The 27,861-nt window shown below is 42.6% G+C and overlaps 1 protein-coding gene across 2 annotated transcripts in view; it reads right to left on the bottom strand.

Annotated features, from left to right (window-relative positions):
• LOC126469958 (galanin receptor type 1-like) overlaps positions 1-27,861 on the bottom strand; it is a 214,991-nt gene that overhangs the window by 32,003 nt on the left and 155,127 nt on the right. The window contains exon 1 of one of the 2 annotated variants that reach the window (XM_050097372.1): positions 4,029-4,094. The exons of the other annotated variant lie outside the window; for it this stretch is intronic. Coding sequence (XP_049953329.1) covers positions 4,029-4,054 — 26 coding nt within the window. The 5' untranslated portion in view covers positions 4,055-4,094. Of the gene's footprint in view, positions 1-4,028; positions 4,095-27,861 lie in introns of those variants that run through there. 2 annotated transcript variants of the gene reach the window in all.

Here is a 27,861-nt window from a genome sequence, read left to right as displayed (position 1 = left end):
GTGTAAATCCAAGAACATCATGTCAAAACCTATTCAAAGAATTGGGCATATTAACCACAGCTTCTCAGTATATTTATTCCTTAATGAAGTTTGTTGTAAATAATACATGTCTTTTTCCAACTAACTTCTTAGTACGCAGTATCAATACTAAGAATAAGAACAATATACATAAAGATTTAAAATCACTTACTCTTGCCCAGAAAGGAGTCCAGTATTCAGCAATGCATATTTTCAATAAGTTACTAGCAACCATTACGAGTTTAGTTTCAAACAAGGCACAATTTAAACATAATCTGAAAGAATTTTTGGTGGGCAACTCCTATTCTACCCATGAGTTTCTCAACAAGTGCAGTAGACCATTTTAATGAAATTTTATTATACTTTAATTTTTGACAATACTTGGTTGTAACAGCCAAGTAACTACCTACTGTGTGAATGATGGATGTATGGAAAGCAGATGTAAGTCTTAAGTCTGTAAATAGTGAAAGTTTAATTTTAAATCTTGTCCATAATCTGACTGTTCTTAACTGAGGATCACTGAAATGAGTAATTTACTTTAATTTTTGACAATACTTGGTTGTAATAGCCAAGAAACTAGCAAATGTCTGAATGATGAATTTAATGAAAGCAGATGCAAGTATTAAACCTGTAAATATTAGAAGTTGAAATTTAAGTAATGTATATAATTTTACTGTTTATTGACTGAGGATCATTAAAATTAATGAAACTCAAGTTTTTCTAATTACATTTTTGTAATGTGTTTATCTGACATGTTACACACCCAAGAGTATTCCCTCTTTTATGGGTCTATGGAATGTATAATTAATCTAAGCTAATCTAATCTTCAGAATGTTGTTGCCCTCAGAAATCCTAAAACTGTAACACTGCAATTGCCTAACGAAGTGTTGTTGCAGTTGTCTGTGAGAGTGAACGATTAATTGATTCGTAACAGTAACTTTACTTATCTTTAAATGCATTATGCAGTAGGAGACATGTTCACAAACGTTTACTAAATGTTTTGAATGTCATTGACTCACTGCATTGTATTACAACAGCCTTAAATTAATTTCATATTGCTTGCTACGATCTGGGTGGCTAAATCGTTCGCTCGCATTGTCCAGAATGTTCCTCAAACCAGTCGCGAACAGTCATTATCCGGTGACATGGCGCATTGTAACCCATAAAAATTCCATCGTTGTTTTGGAACATTTAGTCCATGAATGGCTGCAAATGCTCCCCAGGTAGCCGAACGGAACCATTTCTAGTCAGTGATCGGTTCGGGACTCACTCCATTCTATGCAACACAGTCCATACCATTGTGGATCCACAACCAGCTTGCACAGTGCCTTGTTCACAATTTGGGTCAATAGCTTCGAGGGGTCTGCGCCACTCCCGGACCCTACCATCAGCTCTTACCAACTTAACTCGGGACACATCTGACCAGGTCATGGTTTTCTAATCTTCGAGTCCAAACGATATGGTCACCAGCCCAGGAGTCCGCCCCAATAGCTGAATGATCAGCGTGACAGACTGCCGTCCTAAGGGACACGGGTTCGATTGACGGCTGGGTCGGGGATTTTCTCTGCTCCGGGACTGGGTGTTGTGTTATCTTCATCATCATTTCATCCTCATCCGGAGTGCAGGTCGCCCAATGTGGAGTCGAATGTAATAAGACCTGCACCAAGGCGGCCGGACCTGCCCCGTAAGAGGCCTCCCGGCCCATGACGCCAAACACTCATTCCATTACCAGCCCAGGAGTCGGCTGCAGGCGATGTCGTGCTGTTAGCAGAGACACTCGCGTCGGTCGTCTCCTGCAATAGCCAGTTAACGGCATATGTCGCCGCACTGAACTACGGCTACGTTTGTCGTACGTCCCAATTTGATTTTTGCGGTTATTTCACGCAGCGTTGCTTGTTTGTTACCACAGACAACTCTACGCAAACGCCGCTGCTCTACATCTACATCTACACCCATACTCCGCAAGCCACCTGACCATGTGTGGCGGAGGGTACTTTGAGTACCTCTATCGGTTCTCCCTTCTATTCCAGTCTCGTAATGTTCGTGGAAAGAAAGATTGTCGGTATGCCTCTGTGTGGGCTCTAATCTCTCTGATTTTATCCTCATGGTCTTTTTGCGAGATACACTGCTTGACTCCTCGGTGAAGGTATGTTCTCGAAACCAACAAAAGCCCGTACCGAGCTACTGAGCGTCTCTCCTGCAGAGTCTTCCACTGGCGTTTATCTATCATCTCCGTAACGCTTTCGCGATTACTAAATGATCCTGTAACGAAGCGCGCTGCTCTCCGTTGGATCTTCTCTATCTCTTCTATCAACCCTATCTGGTACGGATCCCACACTGGTGAGCAATAATGAAGCAGTGGGCGAACAAGTGTACTGTAACCTACTTCCTTTGTTTTCGGACTGCATTTCCTTAGAATTCTTCCAATGAATCTCAGTCTGGCATCTGCTTTACCAACTATCAACTTTATATGATCATTCCATTTTAAATCACTCCTAATGCCTACTCCCAGATAATTTATGGAATTAACTGCTTCCAGTTGCTGAACTGCTATATTGTAGCTAAATGATAAAGGATCTTTCTTTCTATGTATTCGCACCACATTACACTTGTCTACATTGAGATTCAATTGCCATTCCCTGCATCATGCGTCAATTCTTTGCAGATCCTCCTGCACTTCAATACAATTTTCCATTGTTACAACCTCCCGATATACTACAGCATCATCCGCAAAAATCCTCAGTGAACTTCCGATGTTATCCACAAGGTCATTTATGTTTATTGTGAATAGCAACGGTCCTATGACACTCCCCTGCGGCACACCTGAAATCACTCTTACTTCGGAAGACTTCTCTCCATTGAGAATGACATGCTGCGTTCTGTTATCTAGAAACTCTTCAATCCAATCACATAATTGGTCTGATAGTCCATATGCTCTTACTTTGTTCATTAAACGACTGTGGGGATCTGTATCGAACGCCTTACGGAAGTCAAGAAACACAGCATCTACCTGGGAACCTGTGGCTATGGCCCTCTGAGTCTGGTGGACGAATAGCGAGAGCTGGGTTTCACACGATCGTCTTTTTCGAAACCCATACTGATTCCTACAGAGTAGATTTCTTGTCTCCAGAAAAGTCATTATACTCGAACATAATACGTGTTCCAAAATTCCACAACTGATCGACGTTAGAGATATAGGTTTATAATTCCGCGCATCTGTTCGACGTCCCTTCTTGAAAACGGGGATGACCTGTGCCCTTTTCCAATCCTTTGGAACGCTACGCTCTTCTAGAGACCTACGGTACACCGCTGCAAGAAGGGGGGCAAGTTCCTTCGCGTACTCTGTGTAAAATCGAACTGGTATCCCATCAGGTCCAGCGGCCTTTCCTCTTTTGAGCGATTTTGTTTTTTTATCCCTCTGTCATCTATTTCGACATCTACCAGTTTGTCATCTGTGCGAAAATCTAGAGAAGGAACTACAGTGCAGTCTTCCTCTGTGAAACAGCTTTGGAAAAAGACATTTAGTATTTCGGCCTTTAGTCTGTCATCCTCTGGTTCAATACCATTTTGCCCACAGAGTGTCTGGACATTTTGTTTTGATCCACCTACCGCTTTGACGTAAGACAAAAATTTCTTAGAATTTTCTTCTCTCGGTCATTACGTGAAAGCCCTCGGTCATTGCGTTGTCCGTGCTGAGAATAACGCCTGAAATTTGGTATTTTCGGCACTCTCTTGACACTGTGAATCTCGGAATACTGAATTACCTATCGATTTTCGAAATGGAATGTCCCTTGCGCGTAGGTCCAACAACCATTCCATGAGCAACTGACATTGGTTATTTCTTAATTGTCACTTTACTGCTAATTCCTCTCAACTTTTCTGACATTTTAAGAAGTAACCAACGATGGGGATTAAAATTCTGACGGCAAAGAAAAAGGCAAGGAGCGGAAATAAGTAATAGAAGTGCGTGTTGTGTAGCCGGACACACAAGAATTTCAGTAGATGCGTACCTGATGCTGTTGGTGAGGACCTGCATGCTGCGCGTGCTCTTCCAGAGTTCGACAATGACGCAGCTGTAGCAGAAGAACATGAGCACGCCCGGCGCCCCGAACAGCAGCACCAGCTGGTAAACGGCCAGGCTGAGACCACCCACCGTGTCGGCGCAGTGGTGTATCGTCACATTCACTATCATGTTGGTGTACAGCATCGCGTAAGTACCCTGCAACAGCACCATTAAATGAAACACCACAGTGCAAATAATGAACACGCGCGGCAATCATGAGAACTCTGGTCCGTCTATTATATCCAAATATGTTTCAGCACCCTGGGGCTATCCTCGGTAGGTACTTTATTACGGTCTTGTTCTCCAGACTGTTAGGCACTGCGTGACCATCTTTCTGCAATTTTACAGCTTGCCACAGCTATTTTCGTGGCATTTGTCCTCTGTCCTCATGCGCACGCTCGTCTGTTACAGGAAAAAAAGAGGTACTGAATCACACTTTCAAGCTCAGACATGGATGTGTCTTTGTGAACCTGCGGAGTTTGTATTTCGGAATGTGATTCAGTAAAATTATGTGCCGTCTCTCTGCGTGTGTTTCAGATGAGCATGCAGGCGGGGATCGGTGGCATGAACATAACTGCGGCATAGAAATCTATACAGGGTATAAACGATAACTGTTTGTAACGTACCTTGGTGGTGTAGAGGAGGGGTTCCCAAACTTTAAGAATCCTGGTACTTTGATGGAACACCTTGTTTATTTTTAAAAACGAGAAAAACTTGTTTTATTCAGTGATTAATTCAATTTGAAATCATAACTACAGAAATTATAATAAAAATTTTTTTAAAAAAACGTAATTAGTATCGTCAAAATGGCGAGACAAAAATCCTCCAAGTTGTTAATAGTTTTTCGCGGCGCACTTCTGCACTTCCCATGGAGCACTGCTGTTCCGCGGAACACAATTTGGGAAACCCTGGTGTAGGGCAAGTCGAGACGAAGAATTTGATATGGGATGCTTGTGGTCTGTCAGTTCGGGAAACTACATCAAATGGGTCTACAAAGATCACCTAAGCGACAATACATAGGCATCGCGTGAGATTTTCATTGTTCTCTTGCTCTCTTCGCGAAAACTATTAGTCCTAGAGAAAAAATAGGAAATTTGATTTAGTTTAATTTTGTACTGGTGCACGTTTCCGCCGAAGGCCTTTACTTTCGAGTTAGTCTAGGACCACTGTACAAAAAATTTGACTACGCAAATTATTTGCCATATTCGACCTTTTGATTACGCCACGAGCTTAGACGTGCCCTTACAAATTGCTAAACTGATGTTTGTGTAAATTTTATATCACAATTTTGTGAATGTTAGCAGATTCAAATTAGCAATTAAATCGTTTTGTCTAACCTTTCTAAGAAAGCGTTATGCTTGTAAGGGTTTGATTAGATCGAATTCTAAACGAAATTAGGTTTTGCGTAACGTTTACAAACGTCTTTTTTCTTTCATTGCCCTTACTGGAAAGTTTAAATTAATAACGAAGTAGCCCACTAAGCCGGTGGCGTAATAGCCCAATCAATGAACATCAAAAACGTCAACCATAGAAAATAATTCACATAGTCGCAAATCTTTGTACAGTGGTAGGATGGAGTACCGTGAACAATATTCCAAAAGGACTAACGGTGAGAGGGTGAGTTGGCGTTTGAAGGTCACTTTTTATGTTTTTCTTGATAAACTCGATAAGTACGGCCACAGCGAAAACGTATCTCAGTTTAAAATTAAATTAAAGCTCCTACAGGAAAGGTCCTATTAATTTTTTCTCTAGGACTAATACTTTGCGTGAAGAGAGCGAGAGAATATTGAGAATCTCTCGCTATGTGCATGGGCTGTAGCTTAAATGGTTTTTGCACGCCAATTTGAGATATTTTTCCGACTTGATAGACCGGAAGTGTCCTGTATCAAATTGTTTGTCTCAACTTCCTCTACACTACTGAGGTACGTTTTAAACAATTATCGTTTACATCTTGTAAATAAAGAAAAGATGGTCTTACAATAACTAACAATGTGGAGTATAAGACTGTACCGGTAATAAGAATATCCACTGAGGGTGGTACAAAATTGCTGAAATACGTTTGAGCTCGTAACTGAATAACCGTTGTTTGCATAATGTGTATCTACATCCACACTCTGCAAACCACAGTGAAGGCGTGGTAGAGGGTGTAATAGGAAGACCCGAATTGCTATAATTTAATCTGCAAACACGACTGCTGTAAGAATGTCAAAACCAAATAAATGATGACATGTCAGAGTATTTATGACTCCTTTTATTAGCCTAGTTATAAGGGAAATGACACGCAATACAAGACTTTCAGACTTGTAGTTTCATCTCACCACACGTAATCCACCAACATTTACTAGCAAAGAAGGCTCACAATGTTTTTTTTTATAATACTTCTACTCGCGCTGTCGAAATGTTAAGAAATCCTTCAAATAAACATTTGCTGAAGAACTGGGTAGCATAATATTAAAAGACCGCAAAATTCTAGATGACTCGATAGCCATGTGCTACTTTGAAAAATGCTTTAGGTTAGGTTAGGTAGAGGGCACACCGGATGAATCATCTAAAACAAGACAGAGTAATTTCGAAACGATACCTACAATTGAAGTATTTTTTTCAAAAAAGTGAAGTACAGTAAGGGGCTCACAAAGTTAACTTACACAGTAATTCGAAAAACGATGGAAATACGTTTACGAACATCACTTGTACATTTATTAAATGCAACAACGCACATTTTTGACGAAACTGATAGTAGAAGCGACTTTATTCGATGTAGAGCTTACTGCGGTACTCCATAGCAAACAGTTCATTAGTTATATTTAATTTTCGCTTGTTCCTACTTCGAACAACATGGGGAATAACTCCTCACAGAATCGATAAAGCTTAGGGTGCCGTTTCCTGCAAACATTCTTGGTCCTTTACTAAAGAATGATTAAGCAGTTGTTAGATTTCAGATAAGATTAACTGCAGTTAGCAATTTTAACATCTGCCGGCCGAAGTGGCCGTGCGGTTAAAGGCGCTGCAGTCTGGAACAGCAAGACCGCTACGGTCGCAGGTTCGAATCCTGCCTCGGGCATGTATGTTTGTGATGTCCTTAGGTTAGTTAGGTTTAACTAGTTCTAAGTTCTAGGGGACTAATGACCTCAGCAGTTGAGTCCCATAGTGCTCAGAGCCATTTGAACCAATTTTAACATCTGTCCACAGAGCTGCAGACCAGGCGTAATTACCATTTTTTATTGGTTAAAGTTAAAGAAATTACAACTCATAGCTGTAATTGCTTTAATTTGTAAATGGTTGCTGACTACACAGTCATGTTTAAAAAATTTTACTGGTTAATTCAAAGAAATTGTTTGTGTCTCAAAGGATACTGATTGCACAAACCTGTTGTAAACATGTTTTGTAATGAAAAATTTGTTTATTATTTCTGCATTTAGAAAGTAAGAAGTCATTCCTTTTTTATTTCTGCTATACTGTAAAGAAATATTGTTCAGTTATTTTAAAATCACATGTTCATTTACATGTTTTGTGAAAACAATTTTTTGTAATTGTTGGTGGCTAAGTAGTGTAATCGTCGAAGGCTAAATAGTATAATTATGGATGGCTAAATAGTGTATTCATCCTGAAGGCCAAATAAAAAAGAAAGAGCTATGATAATTACACTCAACGAGTGTTATCCCTGCGATTGGAACCACTACTAGCAAGATACTCGAACCTTACCTCGAGAGTATCAAGTAGGCATGTTGATACTTATGTTTCCATGGTCGCCGGCCGTGGTGGTCGAACGGTTCTAGGCACTTCAGCCCGGAACCGCGTGACTGCTATAGTCGCAGGTTCGAATCCTGCCTCGGGCATGGATGTTTGTGGTGTCTGTAGGTTAGTTAGGTTTAGGTAGTTCTAAGTTCTAGGGGACTGATGACCTCCGATGTTAAGTCCCATAGTGCTCAGAGCCATTTGAACCATTTTCCTGTGCGGCTGGTCCTGGCGGAGGTTCGAGTCCTCCCTCGGGCATGGGTGTGTGTGTTTGTCCTTAGGATAATTTAGGTTAAGTAGTGTGTAAGCTTAGGGACTGATGACCTTAGCAGTTAAGTCCCATAAGATTTCACACACATTTGAACATTTGAACCATTTTCCCTGGTCTTGTGCTAGTGCACCACTGAAGTCAATTGTACGGAGCAAGTTAGATTTTTTGGTGTTTAGAACGGCTGAGAAAGTCGAAATGATCCTTATGTATGGAGAATATTACCTGCATAGACAACAACCACCAGGACAACAATTTACCAAGCTCCTACATGATTTAAGTATCACACGGTACAAATAAGTTCACGAACTTGTTCGAAATAAACTCGTGGCCGGAATAAATGGCGAAGTTAATTTTCTAGCAGCCGTAGCTATTGATCGACACATTTCCTTCTCATCTGTTACGAGAGAAAGTGACATAATTAGATCTAATGAACACTATATTATTCACCGACAAATACTCCATCTGTATCATATCAAAAATGGTTCAAATAGCTCTAAGCACTATGGGACTTAACATCTGTGGTCATCAGTCCCCTAGACTTAGAACCACTTAAACCTAACTAACCTAATAGTCCAGTGAAACTGTCAGAAAAAAAGCCTGTACCTTGCAAAAGGTGGGGTAGAAGATTTTATTTTTTTAACTCGTTCATATTGTTGGAAAGGTTAGAAAACCAAGTTTTTCCAACAAAATTTCTTTTCGGAAAACTTTCTGCAGTCAAAAATATTCGAAAATTTCGGACTTTTTTCAGTTTTTTCAAAATATCTCAGTTTCATTTGCTCCTATCGCTTTGGCGTCTAATTTCTTTTTTAAAGAGCACAAAATTCTCTACAAATTTGATTTTTACCTTTTTTTCTACTCCAAATATCTAAGGAGCTACAGCGCGTCAAAAAATACCAATTTTTCAAATTTCGAGCAAAGTGGCAAATTACCTAATTTTTGAACACTGTTATTTCAGTTTCTATTTGTGTAGTATAAACATATTACTCGTAATGTTATTAATTGGAATTTACCATCTCACTCTGCTGCAGGGCCAGGACAAACAGCATCATATTCAGTAACTACGAACACATTCACGTCGGATTGCGTGAAGTTTATTTGTGTTACAATATGTAATACGATTGCACGCAGGTGCTGTAAATTTTCTACAGTTGATTGACGTTAATGATCAGTTATAAGAAAAAGTATGTAGGAGTTGTTCTTTAGCGGACAAAAGCGTATTTATTCTCAGGCGGGCGGGAAGCGATTATCTCTGGTGATTGTTCACAGCGCGCTGACAGCTATTAGCACACAACAATAAGGGTCCTACAGTTTGGAGTCGCTTCCATTCAGTATATGTTGTGGTGCTGAAAATGAGTATGTCTGACATGAATTTGTGTTTCATTTCAGAAAAAACTGTGGTGAGTGGTGGATGCAATGTGAAAAAGAAAGGACTGAGCACACTTAACGATTGTAGTGCTAAACGCAGGGAGTCTGCTCACACCCGTTTTTTGGAAACGCTCAGTGAAGTGACGGTGCATGAAACATGCTACAAGAAGTACATTAATGAGAGAATGATAGCAGCTAACCTTTGACATCCTCAGGAACCAACAGGCGTGCTACGTCGGTCGCAGGAAAAAGGTCAGTTCAGTTTAAAAGAGAAATGCTTCTTATGTTGAAAAGGGAATTCTGATGACTTGTTAACCAAGCAGTTAAGACTGCCATATGCCAAACGAAATTTTGATGGAGGGTACCTTATCCACAAAGTGACTTGGACTCGAAATGTTTGCTTCAAGTCAATAGCCCAAAGCTATGTTTCTTACCTACAACGTCAATTTGGACCTCAATTTGCTATTGTATTTGATGGGTATCCATGTGAGGGAGACAAATGTAGCACAAAGAGTGCTGAGAGGATTCGTAGGTCCAAAAAACATTCTTCAGTTGAGGTTGTGGTTGAATCAGAGATGGTGAACCAAGTCCCTCAGGACAAGTTCTTGTACAACGAACGAAACAAGATGCGTTTGATCACACTTCTTAAAAAGGAATTTCTGGAGTGTAGCGTTGAAGTGCACCAGGCACAAGAAGATGCTGACGTTATGATTGTAACATCTGTCATTTCAAGAACCAAAGATTTTGGAAGTATTATCATTGTCGGAGAAGATGTTGACCTGCTTGTGCTCATGACCGGTTTGGGGCAAGGCATTGAAAACTTATTTTTCTTAAAGCCAGGAAGAGGAAATGCAGAGGACAAGTGGTTTTCCACTGCATCTTACAAGTTTGACAGTGAATATATTCTGTTCACTCACGCCTTTAGCGGATGTGACACAACATCCGCTTTTTTTGGTCAAAGAAAAATTAAGTGCTGCAATATTGTTGCGAAAAATGAACACCTAACCTCAGCGCTTTGCACGTTCAATAAACCACATGCTACCCGTGAAGAAATAATAACAGCAACAGAACAGGTTACTATTGCATTGTATAGTGGAGTTGTCAGCAGTTCCCACACACTAGACCATTTGCGGTACCAGCTATTCGACAAGTCTGCCACAAAAAGCAAACTGAATCTTACACGGTTGTCACCTACACTAGATGCTGCACAACATCATTCGTTGCGGACTTACGAACAAGTCCAAAGTTGGATGGGAAATTGGAAGCCCCCTGAAAAATGGGGCTGGAATCACAGTGACCACGGTCCAATACCCGTTATAATGAGCCAAGATCCAGCACCTGAACCACTTCTTCACATTGTTTCATGCTCATGCAAGCTGAACTGTGGCGGTGCGTGCTCCTGCAGAAAAGCGGGTTTGAAATGTTCTTCAGTTTGCAAGAAATGTATTGGGGTCAAATGTGAAAACGTGCCAAAATTTTTATATGAAGACAGTGAAGATGATGTTATGGAGGATGTTGAGGAAACCGCTGACGAAATCAACGAACTTGCGGAGGCTGACTCGCTGTTTAAGGAAGAGGTCAATTTGGGATCAACTCTAGGTACAGACCATGAATCCGTAACTCAAGGTATTTCTGGTGACACTGAGGAACCTGGCCCATCAAAACGTTGGAAGTGATGCTAATATCTGTCTCAAGTGCGTTAATGTGCGATATTACAAGTATTACATACCCAGAACTGTCAACATTTTTAGTAACTGACAATGCATTTTAATTGTAATAAAGCTACTTATTTTTAATGTCAACTGTGTGGCTTTTATACACAAGAATAATTACCTACCTAATTAGGTTGCCTATTGCAGCTAATAATAGTTCAGTTTCCTGAGACAATTTATTTTGTGTGCGTGTATATATGTATGTGCGTGTGTGTGCGTGTGTGTGTGTGTGTGTGTGTGTGTGTGTGTGTGTGTGCGTGTGCGTGTGCGTGTGTGTGTCTAAGTCTCTTAATGATGTATTTTTATATTTATAGTTTTACAAATACCAGGGCTGAGGTGGCCCATAGTGCACTTCAGGTAGTGATGTAAGAATCACAATAGTTGGGTGCCCAGCAATCCTCATGTTGCATACAGAGAAATTGAATACCTGAAAGTGAGGTGGTAAATTCCAACATATAACATGATGTATAATGTATTTATACTACACAAACAGAAACTGAAAAAATACTGTTAAAAAATAAGGTATCTTGCCACTACGCTCAAAATTTGAAAAATTGGTATTTTTTGAGGCGCTGTAGCGCCTTAGATATTGGGAGTAGAAAAAAAATGGCAAGAATCAAATTTGTAGAGAATTGTGTGCTCTTTAAAAAAGAAAATAGACGTTAAAGCGATAGGAGCAAATGAAACTGAGATATTTTGAAAAAAACTGAAAAAAGGCCGAAATTTTCCAAGTTTTTTGACTGCAGAAAATTTTCCCAAGCGAAATTTTGTTGGCAAAACTCGGTTTTCTAGTCTTTCCAACCATATGAACGAGTTGAAAAAATAAACTCTTCTACCCCACCTTTTGCAAGGTATATCTGCAATTTGACTGGACTATAAGGACATCGCGCCGAGCGAGGTGGCGCAGTGGTTAGACATTGGACTCCCATTCGGGAGGACGACGGTTCAATCCCGCGTCCGGCCATCCTCATTTAGGTTTTCCGTGATTTCCCTAAATCGCTCCAGGCAAATGCCGGGATGGTTCCTTTGAAAGGGCACGGCCGACTTCCTTCCCTAATCCGATGAGACCGATGACCTCGCTGTCTGGTCTCCTTCCCCAAAACAACCCAACCCAACCTAAGGACATCACACACATCTATACCCGAGGCAGGATTCGAACCTGAGACCGTAGCAGCAGTGCGGTCCCGGACTGAAGCACCTAGAACAGCTCGGCCACATGTATCGTATCCCTTTTCATCAAGAGCTACATGAAAACGATTTTGTTACCTTCTTATCCGTTTGAACAATGTTTCATACGCGACCAGCTACTTGGCACTTTGTCAGGTTTCATTAATGCTGGAGATGTCGTGTATCTTGTTTACTGACGAAGTAACCTTCACTAACCATAGAAAAGTTATACTGGAGAATATTCATATAGGTAGGTAAACACCTCCTTCCAAGTGCAACGTCGGTGCCGTCAATGGAGTGTAAGTGTGTAGTAGAAATAATGAGGCAATCATCTTACATACAATTTTTTATACGCTATTCACTGAGTGCCAACAAGCATGTCAACCTTCCAACACATCGTCTTCCACCAACTTTTGAAGGATCTTTCGTTACAGAAACTTCTCTACTCAAAACGCGTGTGGTGTCTTATCCCATGTGCCACCTCACAATGTACGTCACGCACCAACCAGTTTTTTTGTATCGTCACATACATTATGCATTTATTGGTCAAATTAACTGTAAATAAACAAATTCCCATTAAATAAGAGAAGTACAACAATTTTTTCTGAAAATTACATAAACTGTGAGTCAGAGAAGTTCGTGATATTGGTACTCTCACAACGAACGATCCATCAAGAAATAGATCAGCACCACATACACCAGTGGGAGGGATACAGAGGGGACTTATTTTAACCCTTGTTACATAAAAATGACAGCAACGGGCTACATAGGGAGAGCAGCACGTGTTCAGGTGTCCATCAGCTAGCAGTATTCCGGGAGATTGTACTTGGGCCGACGATGCTTACACACGGCTGTCTTGTCGGCATATACGAAGTCAGGTGGTCGGTACGTCGTACAGCTCAGTGTGAGTGCTGTGACTACAATGTGACTAATGTATATGTCTGGCATGGCCGAGCGGTTCTAGGTGCTTCAGTCCGGAACCGCGCTGCTGCTGCTGCGGTCGCAGGTTCGAATCCTCCCTCGGGCATGGATGTGTGTGATGTCCTTAGGTTAGTTAGGTTTAGGTAGTTCTAATTCTATGGAACTGATGACCTCAGATGTTAAGTCCCATAGTGCTTGGAGCCATTTTTTTGTCTGGCATGAGTGCATATGAAGTGAAATATTGTATTTATTTCACTAATGACAAAGAGAGAGGATGAAACGCGGTACCAGCACATAACCTACTCCGCCCAAGGAATGTCAAAGAGATTCCACGTGCAGACGGATCACCGGTACAGCATCACATGCGCTCGCTCGATGAGATTCGTTGGACAGATTTGGAATTTAATGAAAGACATTTACACAAAGTCTGATAATCAGAAAATGTAGTTTGCTATCTCTCCTCACCTTGCCCTCCAATTAGTAATGATCTCTCACAGCCGTGTGTCAGATTGGTTGTCTCGTCGTTGACTTTCACCGCACTAGTGTCCAATAGTGGCCTCGGCTATAGAGTCATGTCTGTATCCGATGCTTGGTAAGAGTACTGCAACATCTGTTATCGTTTATAGAAGATGTTTGTAATCATTTGTAACAAACATTGGGAAATACTTCCTTGGATCAAGATAATAAACATGTCGCACCAAGTGTTGTTTCTGAATTGCACGCTAAGCGCTACAAAACTTACAGTAGCCACATCATAGGGGACGTTCTGACAGGCATATCGGATAGGCCAGTGCCATGAACTTCAACGTTAGATCTACCTTCTTGGGAAGCAGTCGTCCAAAAGATGGCGTACTCACTAACTGATATATGTTAGGCCCCCATATATGAATCACGGGGCTCGGCGTTCTGCTAGGAGCACATTTTCCATTAGTGTAACCAGCGTGATTTGCAAGAAGTTCTAGGACGCTGAGTCATTCAGTCACCGTTGTTGCATGGATAATATCGCGTCACACACTGAGTCTTAAAATCAGTGTTTATGTTAACTGGCCAGCATCCGTTGGGGATTAACACCTGCCTGCAGCAAGAGACTATTGCACACTCTAAGACAAAGAAAAACGACGTACCGCGAAGGAACTATCCGCATGTGACGGAAATAGGTAGATGTGATGTAAATATACAGACAAATAAATGACTACAGTTTCAGAAAAAAAATGGATGATTTATTCAAGAGAAAGAGTTTCACATATTGATCAAGTCAATAATAGACTGGTCCACCTTTGGCATTTATCTAAGCAGTTATTCGGCTTGGCATTGATCGATAAAGTTGTTGAACGTCCTCCTGAAGGATATCGAGCCAAATTCTGTCCAATTGGCGCATTAGATCGACGAAATCCCGAGCTGGATGGAGAGCCCCGCCCAGAATGCTCAAAATTTTCTCATTTGGGGAGAGATCCGGCGACCTTGCTGGGCAAGGTAGGGTTTGACAAGCACGAAGACTATAACAAAAGTTCCTATAACATACGTCTGGAAACCAACAGCTGTTGAGATATGGCTCACTGTACCTGTGATGAGTATTGTATAGTATTCGAAGGCTCACAAGAAATAACATAGTAAATTACCACAATACACACGTGTGGGCAGCCATGGAAGTGAGGAACCACGATCGCTTCAGTATCGATATATGGGCAGGAATTGTCAATGACAGACTCATGGGACCATACACTTTGCCAACAGATTAACAGGTACTATGTATCACCGATTTCTGCGCGATGAATTACCAGCATTATAGGAGAACGTTACCTTTGCAGGAAGAGAACGACAGTGATTACGCACGACGGAGCATCACACCCTTTTCTACGGATCGTACGAAAGTACGTACGTTTCACGGGCGAAAGGTTGGTTAAGAAGGTCCGGTAGCATGGTCCGTCTGTTCAGTGGTCCTGAATTAGTTAGATTTCTGGTTATGGGGACATTTAAGGGCATTGGTGTGTGCCCAATTCGAAGTAAATGTGCCGACGTTATAGGAGCCTTTGACCAACGCATGTAACTTAATCTGAATGGAGCCAGGTGTGTTTGAAAAAGTGCGTGATTTATTACGAAGAAGGGCTGAAGGATGTGTCAGGATTTGTGGTAATCACATTCAGGATTGCCTATAGTGTTTATTTCTACAAAACAGGCAGATGGGAGTGACAGGACAGATTGCCTGATATCTCAATAGCTACTGGTGTCCGAACATGTCGTTATAGGAAGTTTTCTTCTGGTTTTGACCAATATTACCTCTTGTAAAAATATGTGATACTTTTTTAAACACCCTATATTTTTTGAAGTTAAAATACGTAACTTCTTTACGAGGTACCTACAAGATGACTGCGGGAGAATACCACAAATTATACTTACTGCTTGCTTTTACGCAATCAGTGCTTGCTTTCTAAGTCACGAATGACCCCAGAAAATTAGTCCATAAGACATTATTTATTGTAAATATGTTAGAAGATTGATCTTTTGTTTCGAAGGCTACCACTTAGAAGAACAGAATTAGCTGAACTTAACTGTTGAGAAGCTCAGTAATAAGTTTCTCCCAGTTCAAGTTTTCATTAATAGAGGCAGTCAATAATTTTTAGCATTCTACCTTGCCTATACAGGCGTGCAGCTTCACGCCAAGCGCTTTTTCGTTGTACCACCATACCTGAACAACATGTCACATTCTTATCCGTTTGAACAATGTATAAATGTTTCATATGCGATCAGCTACTTGCCTTGTTTCGCCGTTCACTACTCGCTGTGCTTGAGGATGTTTCAGCCTTTGGTATACGCACATCCAGTTACCATGTACGATAACAGGTACCATCTGAGTATTTCAGGCCTAGACACGTTTGTTTAGTACTACATATGGATGGTATAAGCGCCTTTACAACAAATGTGTCACAATAGAATGTATCGGTGGAAGGACACGGAATAACGTTTTTTGTAGCGTCTGTATCTCACTACAAATGCGTTGTAGAACATAATTATGTTGATGAGAACATTTTGTCTTTCCTGATCACGATGCATTAAATCATCTTTCTTCTTTCTTTTGGGAGCAGAGATTTACAGACGCATTCTCTCTTTCCTTGAGTTAATACAACTGTACAGGGCCCGCTGCTTTAATGATTTCGCAGATTTATTTTAGCTTCGTGGCCAAATGTTCTTGTAGAAACACGTCTACCAACTTTCGTTTATGTCGCACAACCCCTTCTTCGTGTTGCGATGTTTTTATGTCAATGGATAACAACCTTAAAAACCCAGAATGCGTTTTTTAATTAAAAAAAGCAATAAAATATCACAGAAACTGTAAATGAAGTGGGTTTGAAAAGATGTGACACACAACGACTCACCTAAACTTCGGGTTTAGAAATGCAGCTACAAATTCCACTTCAAAACCACAGTTACAGTTTCAAGGTAACGGTCTCGTCTCACAACCCACTATTTTACAAACTGAGAGGATTACGGGGAGTGGGTCGGGGAGGACTCTCTCACCTTAAAGCAGTAAGCACATCTGTCATAGTGCTACGCTGCTCAGTTGACCCATATGGTAAAAATCATTTCCAGCCAGAAAGACCAGTGTTACCCTAAAAGAAAGATACTCATAGATCTGAGACGAAAGTAGACACACAAACGTCATTCCGTTGCAAGTACAGCTCGATTTGTGCTGTGACGCAAGATTTCTCCAAGTACTGAGAGGCCATCATCGCCTTCATGAAAGTTATTCTTCGCCACTAACTGTGACGTCTGTTAACAGTTTCCTGTACCATAAAGACCTACTCAACATAGATATAATGAAAGCTGGGTTGAACTATAAAACTATAAATTTCCCAACTATCTGAAAAGTGTTGGCCGCAAAGAGAGCGCATCCCATGGCAATGAAGAAACCTGGTCTCATCGAAACCGCTCAACTAGTTTCAAACTGTCGTCCACAGAGCAAAGGACACACTGAAGAAATGGAACATCCCGGGGAAAGGACATATACGCTCTAACACAGGCAGAAATATGATTTACATGTAGAGACAAACAACTGATTACAATTTAAGAAAAATTGGATGCATTCAAGAAGAAGAACTTCGCAAATTGAGCAAGTCAGTAATAGACTTATTCACCTCTGGCCCTTATCCAAGCAGTTATTCTGCTTGGCATTGATTGATAGAGTAGTTGTACGAGGCGTGTTTTCTTTTTAGTAAGATCCGTTTTGTTGTAGACACTTGTAGTTCGCGCGCATACCGCAACGAGCCCGTGCGTCGTGTACCGACATGCCTCGGGAACAGCTGCGCTCAGTTTAAGGTCTGAAGCTAACCTGTACGGTTCTGTTCTGTGCTGTCCAAATGTTTAAGACTATCAACTCGCCCGCCGCGTGTGAGGGTCGCTCAGTGATATGGTTTTTGTCTGGAAGGAACCTGTCTGCTGCAGAAATTCATCGACAGATTTGTGAAGTGTACGGTGATACTGTTATGAGTGAAAGCAAAGTGCGTAAGTGGGTACGAGAGTTCAAAGATGGCCGTGACAACGTTCATGATGAGGACCGCTCCAGTCGCCCTTCTTTGATTACAGGCGATTTGGTGGCTTCAGTTGAAGCGAGGATTCGTGAGAACAGGCACTTCACAATAACAGGTCTCTCAAACGAATTTCCTGAAGTGTCAAGATCAGTGCCTTACAACACTGTTACTGAACACCTAAAGTTTAGGAAACTGTGCTCCCGTTGGATCCCGAAACTCCTAACAGAGGACCACAAAAACCAAAGATTTGAGTGTGCGATGAAGTTCTTGACTCGTAATCACGAAGAAGGTGACGGCTTCTTTAGTCAGATCGTAACTGGAGACAAGACATTGGATTCGCATATCATGCCCGAATCGAAGCAACCAGCATAGAATGGAGACACACACACTCGCCTGTAAAGGTGAAGGAAAACAGACTGTCCCAGCGCAAAATCATGGCATGGGTGTTTTGGTATAGGAATGGTGTTTTGTTGGTCGACTTCATGCAACGAGGAACCACTATCAATGCAGAAGCATACTGCCAAACCCTGAGAAAGGTACACAGAGCGATTCGAAACAAAAGACACGGCATGCTGACAAAGGAAATTGTCCTTCTTCAAGACAATGCAAGACCTCACACTGCAGGTCAGACCCGCGATTTATTGGACAGTTTTGGCTGGGAAGCTTTAGACCACCCACCCTACAGTCCTGATCTTGCGCCGAGCGATTACCATCTGTTCCTCCACCTCAAACAACATCTCAGTGGCAACCGTTACAATGATGACGACGTGAAAACGGCAATGAACTCTTGGTTATCGGAGCAGGCGGAAAGTTTTTATGAAGAGGGTATTTTAAAATTGGTTGAGAGGTATGATACGTGTTTCAACAAACTTGGCAACTATGTCGAAAAATAGAGTGAAGTATGTACTTTCTGAAAATAAATTTACTTTTTTGAAATAACCTTTCGTTGTGTATTTATGTTCAAACGGACCTTACTTAAAAAACACACCTCGTATGTCTTCCTGAGGGATATCGGACCAAATTCTGTCCAGCCACGATCTTCAAAATTACGAGCTAGTTGGAAGGCTCTACTCACAAATGCTCCAAACGTTCTCAGCTGGCGAGGGGTCCGGCGACCTTACTAGCCAAAATAGGGTTTGGGAAACACGAGGACAAGCAGTACAAGCACCAACCGTGTGTGTGGGTGGCCATTATATTGCTCAAATGTTAACCCAGGACGGCTTTCCATAAAGAGCAAATAAACGGTGCGTAGAATTTCGTTAACACACCGCTGCGATGTAACAGTGCCGCAGATGACAACCAAAGCGATCCTGCTATGAAATGAAATGGCAATCCAGGCCCTCACTCCTGGCTGTCGGACCGTATGGCGGGCGGCAGTCAGGTTGTGTCTCACAGTTGTCCAGACACATCTTCGCTGGTCATCGGGGCTCAGTTCGAAGCGGAACTCATCACTGAAGACAATTCTACTCCAGCCAGTAATATTACAGGCCAAAGACGTGTCTGGAGACGCCCAGGACAACGGTGGGGTACCTACCTGACTGTCGCTAGGGACTGATGACCATCGCAGTCTGGTCCCTTCAATCTCACACACCAACCAACCTAACTGTCGCCCTCCATACGGCCCAACAGCCAGAAGCGATGATATGGGCTGCCCTTTCTTTTCAGAGGAGGACCGCTTTGAATGTCATCAGCGGCACCCTTACAGCACAGCGGTATATCGCCTATATTCTACGCCCCGTTTTGTTGCCTTTCATGGCAGGGTGGCCTGGACTTACATTTCAGTAAGACAATGCCCGCCTGTACATGACGAGAGTTTATACTGCTTGTCTTTGTGCTTGCCAAACCTTACATTGGCCAGCAAGGTCACCGGATCTCTTCCCAATTGAGAACGTTTGGGGCATTATAAACAGCGCCCTCCAACCACTTCGGGATTTTGACGACCTAACGCGCCTATTGGACAGAATTTAGCACGATATCCCTCAGGACGACATGCAGAAACTCTGTCAATCAATACCAAGCCGAACAGCTGCTTGCATAGTGGCCAGAGGTGCACCACTATATTATTGGCCTCCTCAGCTTGTGAAGCTCTTTTTCTTGACCAAATCATCCAATTTCTCTGAAACTGTAATCATTTGTTTATCTCTACATATACATCGAATATGCCGATTTCCATCGGCATCGGATAATTTCTTCGTGGTTCGCAGTTTTCTTTGTCTTAGTATGTGTCATGGATGAGCGAGAATAGGAGAACCTTTTACATGATGAAGCACTAGACAGTGCTGCACCTCAAAAATTTTGGCGCGCGAATTGTAAGTTTTTAAAGTTTGATTCCAGCCACGGCGAGGCAGTAGAGGCCATACTGGCTGGTGTGCTAATCAAATAAACCACTGGACAGTACTGTTGACATTACGTCAAAACACTCCAGTCATACGGGGTTTGTGACACTGGTCACATCCGAGATGCATAGAACTGTGGACGCCACAACACAGTGTGACGAAGAGTGAGGTAATATTTTGTAACTCAGAGCAAGTGCGTGCTGCAGAGAAACTCACGCGTCGCTAATTTAACCGGGTCTAACAACTCGTGCTCGAGGCTGAGCGAGCGAAGGAAAAGCTGACAGGACAAGAGTATGGCAAACCTACCCATTCCCCTTCACGCGATAGGACTATGTCACGAGCTTAGATACAAGGGTATAAATAATCGAGCTAAGGCATTCACTCATGTTGCCATTATGTCTGCATCACGAACAGGAGAGAATGAAGGGCTTTTGTGTTCTAGAGAAACCAAAGCTAGTCCTGGACGATGAAGATATGTTGGCTCCCTACTCGCTGATTAACACGAATTCCAATACAATGCTCGAAGTACTTGTGCCAGGGCGACTGCGGGATTTGGCAAATTCTACCGATGCGGAGAGCTTGTGTCAGGCCAACCTTCGCCCTCTGAGGGACTTTGGCTGACGAACTGCAAGCTGTCTATGGTATGACTGGGGGAGGAACGACCTTGCGGCCTCCTAGCCACTCCCTCGCGGCCTTCTAGCCACCTAGACGTCACCGGCACTGTCCTGGTCTACCCCTGGGGGTTCCGGGGCATTGCTGTTTGTCATCAGGACATCTAGTGTCGGCTATTGCACCCATGAGCGCGACATGTGGACAAGGAGTACTCGTGGGGGTGCATAGCTGGCCAAATTTCGGAGGGCCTGGGCAGACAGCGCTCGTTCTTCGCTGGCTGGTAGCAGCCGCCTGCGACCCAGGACAGTGGACGTCACCGGCATAATAGGAGTGGCAGCACATTCCGCAGTCAACTGTGTTTGCATACACACATTACGATCCTGAGGCCGGCCGGAGTGCTGTATAAGGCTGCGTGAATAAACTACCTGTTAGTACTATCACTGTACGCCCAGGCGTGGTTCTACCCTTTCCTTAAACATTTCTCTCGCCCATTCTGACTTGTAGCGACCCGGAGTAGGCTGGATCATTGGACTAGCTAGTTACAAACAGCTACAAACAGCACTATCCGTGCCACTGTCACTAATGCGGCCAAATTTTAGAATAACTATTTGTTTCTAAAATGTATCTTTCTGCGGACAATTTCACAGGTGATAATTTAGCTCTTTTCTACGTAGTTTGTTACATTCAAAGTGAATCATTAAGTTATATAAGACGTAATTACCAAAGAGCACTGTCTCACACGTCAATATTTGTAGATATTTTGCAATTATTAGAGCCTACTACTTTTTTTTCACAGTATTCGTATTTATTTGCTACAGTTTTATTATTGAGAGACGTATCTGGATACTGTGCTAGGATAGCATTTAATGGAAAGAGAATATGTCAAACAATGGCTTAATGACAATGATAGAGAAATTCACCTTTCAAAGGCAAAGGTTATGGGTTTGACTTATTTTCTGGTACACAGTTTTAATGAAGGAGGAAGTACCAAATCTGCATACACGCCGCTGCTGGGCGAAGATACATTTTGGGGTGAAAAGATTATGTGAAGAACGAATCTTTCACTCTGTTTAGGAGCATGTGCAGAAATCAAGCTTCCTGACACATCCAAATTGGGTGCTAGTCCATAAATGTATGCAAGAGAAATGGAAGGTACAACAGAGGCATAGAAGAAACGTATAAACCTACGAGTACACTATCAACGAGTGACAGTTGGAATCGTTCAACTGATACAAATATCTGGGTGTAATATTTTGCAAGGATATGAAATGGAATTTTTCACAGAGGCTCAGTCGTAGGTCAGGCAGATGGCAGGCTTCAGTTCATAGGTAGAATACTTGGGAAATGCAATCAGTCTACAAAGGAGATTGTTTGCAAATCATTTGTGCGACCTATCCTAGAATATTGCCCAAGTGTGTGGGACTCGTACGAAATAGAACCAACAGGTGATACTGAACATATACAGAGAAGAGCAGCACAAATGGTTACTGTTTGTTTGACACGTGGTAGAGTGTCACAGGGTTGCTGGAGAAACTGTACTGACAGGTACCCGAAGAGATGCAAATTATCCCGAGAGAGTCTACTTGCAAATTTTCAAGAATCAGCTTTAAATAGTGAATCCAGCAATATGCTACAACCCTCTTCGTATTGCTTCCATGAGGCTTGTGAGGACAATATTAGATTATATAAATGCGTGGTGTCTGTTCTTTCGGACGAAAGAAGACACACGACACATTCATAAAACTGAGTCGCCTCGATGGGCTATGAATCCACCGTCTTCAGTGCGAGGTGCATAGTCACGTTCGATCTACAGCAGGAATCTCAAAGTAGCGAGCATGGAGGACATGGGCGGGGTCTGTGGAGAGATGGTGATAGGTGGGAATGTGGGTAGGCCGAGAGGCGTATCGAGTGAGTTCGCGGGTGGCGCAGCGGTTAACGCAGGTGCCTACTAAGCAAGATATCCCCGTTTAGAATCCCGGTCTGACACACATTTTCATTCGACGCCACTGACTCTGCATAATGTTCCGATGAAGCTGACATCGTGAATTCCTTCTCTTTCCTTTCCTTTCTCCCACAACCACCTTAAATTTATACAAAATTAGATTAATTACAACCTGCACAGAGGCATTTAAATTATCATTCTCCCTGCGCTCCATGCGTGAGTGGATTGAGAAGAAGTCCCAATAACTGGTACAATGTGAAGTTTCTTCCGCCATGCACTTCACGGTGGTTTGCAGAGTATGGATGTAGATGTAAGACTGAAGTTTGAGCTGGAGCAATAGGTGTGCTCGGATAGCTCAGTTTGACAGGAAGCTTCATGTGCTGCAAATCACTGCAACCATCCCCCTCAACAATCCTCCACATTTATACGGATCGGTATTTCCATAGCCTTGGCTCACTTAGGTGTAAATCAGAAGTATAGGGTACGAATACTGAATAAATTTTCACCTTGTAGGATCGCTAAAATCATAATACTACAGATAGCCCCCACGCTGACGATTCCAGAAGTGGATACAGGGTTTTACAAAAAGGTACGGCCAAACTTTCAGGAAACATTCCTCACACACAAAGAAAGAACATGGGGCCCAATCAAGACATCACCAACAATGCTTGCCCAAACGTTCACAGAAAATCTGTGTTGATGACGTGATTGCACAATTGCGTGCTGATTCTCGTCAGCCCACACATGTTGATTGTGAAAATTTACAATTTGATCACGTTCGAATGAAGTCTCATCCGTAAAGAGAACATTTGCACTGAAATGAGGATTAACACATTGTTGGATGAACCATTCGCAGAAATGTACCCGAGGAGGCCAATCAGCTGCTGATAGTGCCTGCACACGCTGTACATGGTGCGGAAACAACTGGTTCTCCCGTAGCACTCTCCATACAGTGACGTGGTCAACGTTACCCTGTACAGCAGCAACGTCTCTGACGCTGACATTAGGGTTATCATCAACTGCACGAAGAATTGCCTCGTCCATTGCCGATGTCCTCGTCGTTCTAGGTCTTCCCCAGTCGCGAGTCATAGGCTGGAATGTTCCATGCTCTCAAAGACTCCGATCAATTGTTTCGAACGTCTTCCTGTCGGAACACCTTCGTTCTGGAAATCTGTCTCGATACAAACGTACCGCGCCACGGCTATTGCCCCATACATCAAATGGGCATCTGCCAACCCCGCATTTGTAAACATTGCACTGACTGCAAAACCACGTTCGTGATGAACACTAACCTGTTGATGCTACGTACTGATGTGCTTGATGCTAGTACTATAGGGCAATGAGTCGCATGTCAACACAAGCACCGAAGTCAACATTACCTTCCTTCAATTGGGCCAACTGGCGGTGAATCGAGGAAGTACAGTACATACTGTCGAAACTAAAATGTGCTCTAACATGGAAATTAAGCGTTTCAGGACACATGTCCACGTAACATTTTTCTTTATTTGTGTGTGAGGAATGTTTCCTGTAAGTTTGGCCGTATCTTGTTTTAACACCCTGTATAATACAGGGTATTCTCGAAACTGGTTGTGCGTTTAGGTCCCGTGAAGTAAAGAGGAAAATCAGTAATTGTATGTTTTACGTTATTAACAATATCATTCTTGTATTTAATGTAACACGATTTAAACAATTACCTGTGTAGATAACAGCATAGATAATGTAATGGCAAAAAGCACTCCCACTTGATACAAAGGCCGTGGTTACTAGGACCATTATGGATGTTAATTATCCGTCTCCGTTATTACAGCCTACCATAAAAAAAGTTTTGGGTCGGGATGAAAATTTGCAATTGTTAATAACTGTTTAAACATCTTTTTTTCCAGCATCTTTTTGCATCTCATTTTCCATATGATTCAATTCACCCAGGAAAACTATTGTGCAGTTACAATAGAGGATGTATCACAAGGGCATTAAGCTTTGTGAACGGATTCCTTCAACCAACATAGGGTATAGATATAGGTCCGAAAGTCTTTCGTTTTTAGGTTATATATGGAAGAGCGTGACACAAATTTCTCAACTCAGGAAAGCGTAAAAAATGTTTAAAATATCCTCAGCTCGCTTCCACACAAACACATGCGTTCATCGGCTCATTGACTGTTTTAAACACAGTATCCGCTCGGGTAGCCGCGCGTGTGAACACTCCGCTCCGAGACGGGGAGTATGCCGGCCTTGATGGAAACCGCCCGGCGGATTAAAAATGAGGTTTCGGTGTGGTAGCCAGCCTGGATGTGGATTTTAGGCGGTTTTCTCATCCCACTAGGTGAATACTAGGGTGGTTCCCAGGTTCCATCTCAGATACACGCTACGCAAACATTTAGAGCAGTTTCTCATACTTGCACACTGAATTGACTATGTACACAGACAGACTGTATACACTGTTTCCGGCCTGGGGGTCAGGGGGGGGGGGGTGAATTGGAGACAGATGACCTTCTCTGGGTAGTCTTCTTAAACACTTACTCAGTATCAAGTATTGCTTGACGGTGTTGAATGGTTTCGCAGGCTTCTATGAACTGACAACGAAGTGCCTCCTCATTTTGAACATCTGCTGCATAATCCAGCTGTTTTAAAGGATGTAGCTGATAATCTGAAGGATTGTTATAGGCCATGAAACTGATCCTCTCCTACTTATCCATTCGTTATGACAGATATCATCCAATTTTGTTGCTGTGGTATTCAGTCTGAAGACCGACTGGTTTGATGCAGGTCTCCACACTAGTCCATCCTATGCAAGCCTCTTCATCTTTGCATAACTATTGCATCCTACATCCACTTCAGCCTGCTTACTTTAGTCAAGAGTGGGTCTCCCTCTACAATTTTTACCCGCTGCACTCCCCTCCATTACCAAATTAACTACTCCTTCTTGCCTCAGGATATGTCGTAGAAACTGATCGTTTAGTCAAGTTGCGACAAAAAATCCTTCTCGATTATTACCTCTTCATTAACTTTCCAGTCTGACCATCTAATCTACAACATTCTTCTGTAGTACATTTCAGAAGCCTCTATTCTCTATTCGCCTGTACTGTTCGTCACCCACGTTTCACTTCCGTATAAGGTTGCACTCCAGATTAATACTGTTAACAAAACTTCCTTACTCTTTAATTTGTATTGGATGCTAAGTACAGGGCGTATCAAAAAGAATCATGCGATTTGGCACGTCTATATTTCTGAAACTAATAAACATATACAATGAATTTTGTTTTTAGATGAACGGGAAACTCTAAAACTTTTTTTTTCATGCCTTTTCGTAGGTGTTCAATATGCCCACCTTGAGATGCATGGCATATGTCAAAGCGGTATTCAAATTGTACCCTCACTGCAGCGAGCATGGCGGTGTCCCATACTGTTGGCGAATGAAGTCGTTCGAATCAGTCTCCAACTGAAGGAAAAGAAAGTTCTGAGGCATATCGATATATGTGCTTCCTGTAACAGTGTTCTCGGCGAAGAAAAATGGACTATACATCTTTTAAAATGAAACTGCACAAAACAAATTAAATTTTGGAGAGTCCCTCTCACGTTGTACAACTTTAAGTGGTTGTTCCGTACGCCATATACTCAGATTATGACGGTTCACCTTTCCATTTAATGGAATGTTGCCTCGTTACTTAACACTAAGCGTGGAAGAAAACTGTCACCCTCCATCTTGCCAAGAACGACATTACAGAACTCCACGTTGTTGTCTGACATCTTCACGAAGAGCTTGCAGTAGCTGAATTTTGTATGGTTTCATGTGTAAACGTCGACGGAACATACGCCAGACGGACACCGGGGGCATGTTGTGCTGTCGAGCTGCACGGTGAACGAAATTCTGCGGACTCCTTGTGAAACTATGGCGCATGCGTTCGACGTCTGTGTCAGACACTCTGCGACGGCCCGGCGATTTGCCTTTACACAAACAATTTGTTTTTCGGAGTTGTTGATCCCGTCGTCTAATGCTCTGTGCTGTAGGAGGATGCACATCATACCTAGCACGAAAGTCACGCTGAACAGTTATTACTGACCCGCACATCACAAATCGTAGAACACAAAACGCTTTCTGTTGTCCTGACACCATTTTTACTAGAACTGAAGTGGGCGCACACTGTCGCTACCTAGCGGGAACCATGTAAGACTCGAGAGTTTGCTCTTTCCAACATTACGTTGTTCACGCACATGTCTCAAGTAACATAATAGTAATGATTTTTTTCAATCCTAACATTCTTTTTGAGACACCCTGTACTCTGCCTGACAAAAAAATTAAGCACTCATAGAGGTAGGAGGAAATGAAATGACCTTCATGGGTTGACGGGGTATGTGACGTTATTTCAATGATTTTAAAATCGAGCCAGATTTACAAACTACATAGCAGTACGAGCCGACTTATCAATATGATGTTACACCCACTCTGACCTGAATGTATGCACTAATTTTGTTGGGAAGGGTGTCTTAAAGGCGTTGTATCCTCTCACGTAGCAAACTGGCCCGCACCTGTTTCAACTGATCCACAATATCATGGAAACTGAACTCGAATGCAGTTGACATCCGAGCTGGTCTCACGCATTATTCTATCGATGACAGATCTAGGGATATTGCTGGCCAAATCACACAGGTAGTTCATAAAAAAAAATCGTCCTGAAGAATGGCATCGCGAAACTTTTGCATGAGAGGTAAAATGTAAATGTCGCGTGACTAGGGTCTCCCGTCGGGTAGACCGTTCGCCGGGTGCAAGTCTTTCGATTTTACGCCACTTCGGTGACTTGCGCGTCGATGGGGATAAAACGATGATGATGACAACACAACACCCAGTCCCTGAGCGGAGAAAATCTCCGACCCAGCCGGCAATCGAACCCGGTCCCTTAGGATTGACATTCTGTCGCGCTGACCACTCAGCTACCCGGGCCGGACTGCATGAGATGTAACACGTGAAGACGCAGGATGTCTGTGACGTGTCGTTCTGCCTTCAGAGCTCCCTCCTCAATCACTACCAGCCGTTACCTGACGTCACAGACGAGGACTCCCCACGTTATGAGCCCGGAATGACACCGCTGTGCCTCTCCAAAGCACTGGAAGAATGAGACCCTCCAGGTCGCCGCCATACTCGCCAGTGATGGTCATCCATGGTAGTGCAGCACCGCAGTTCATTACTGAACGCCGGCC

This window comes from Schistocerca serialis, chromosome 3 (assembly GCF_023864345.2).
Source record: "Schistocerca serialis cubense isolate TAMUIC-IGC-003099 chromosome 3, iqSchSeri2.2, whole genome shotgun sequence".
In the NCBI taxonomy this organism is placed as follows: domain Eukaryota; kingdom Metazoa; phylum Arthropoda; class Insecta; order Orthoptera; family Acrididae; genus Schistocerca; species Schistocerca serialis.
Note: the sequence above shows the minus strand (reverse complement) of the source record. Positions and strands in the feature narration are given on the sequence as shown.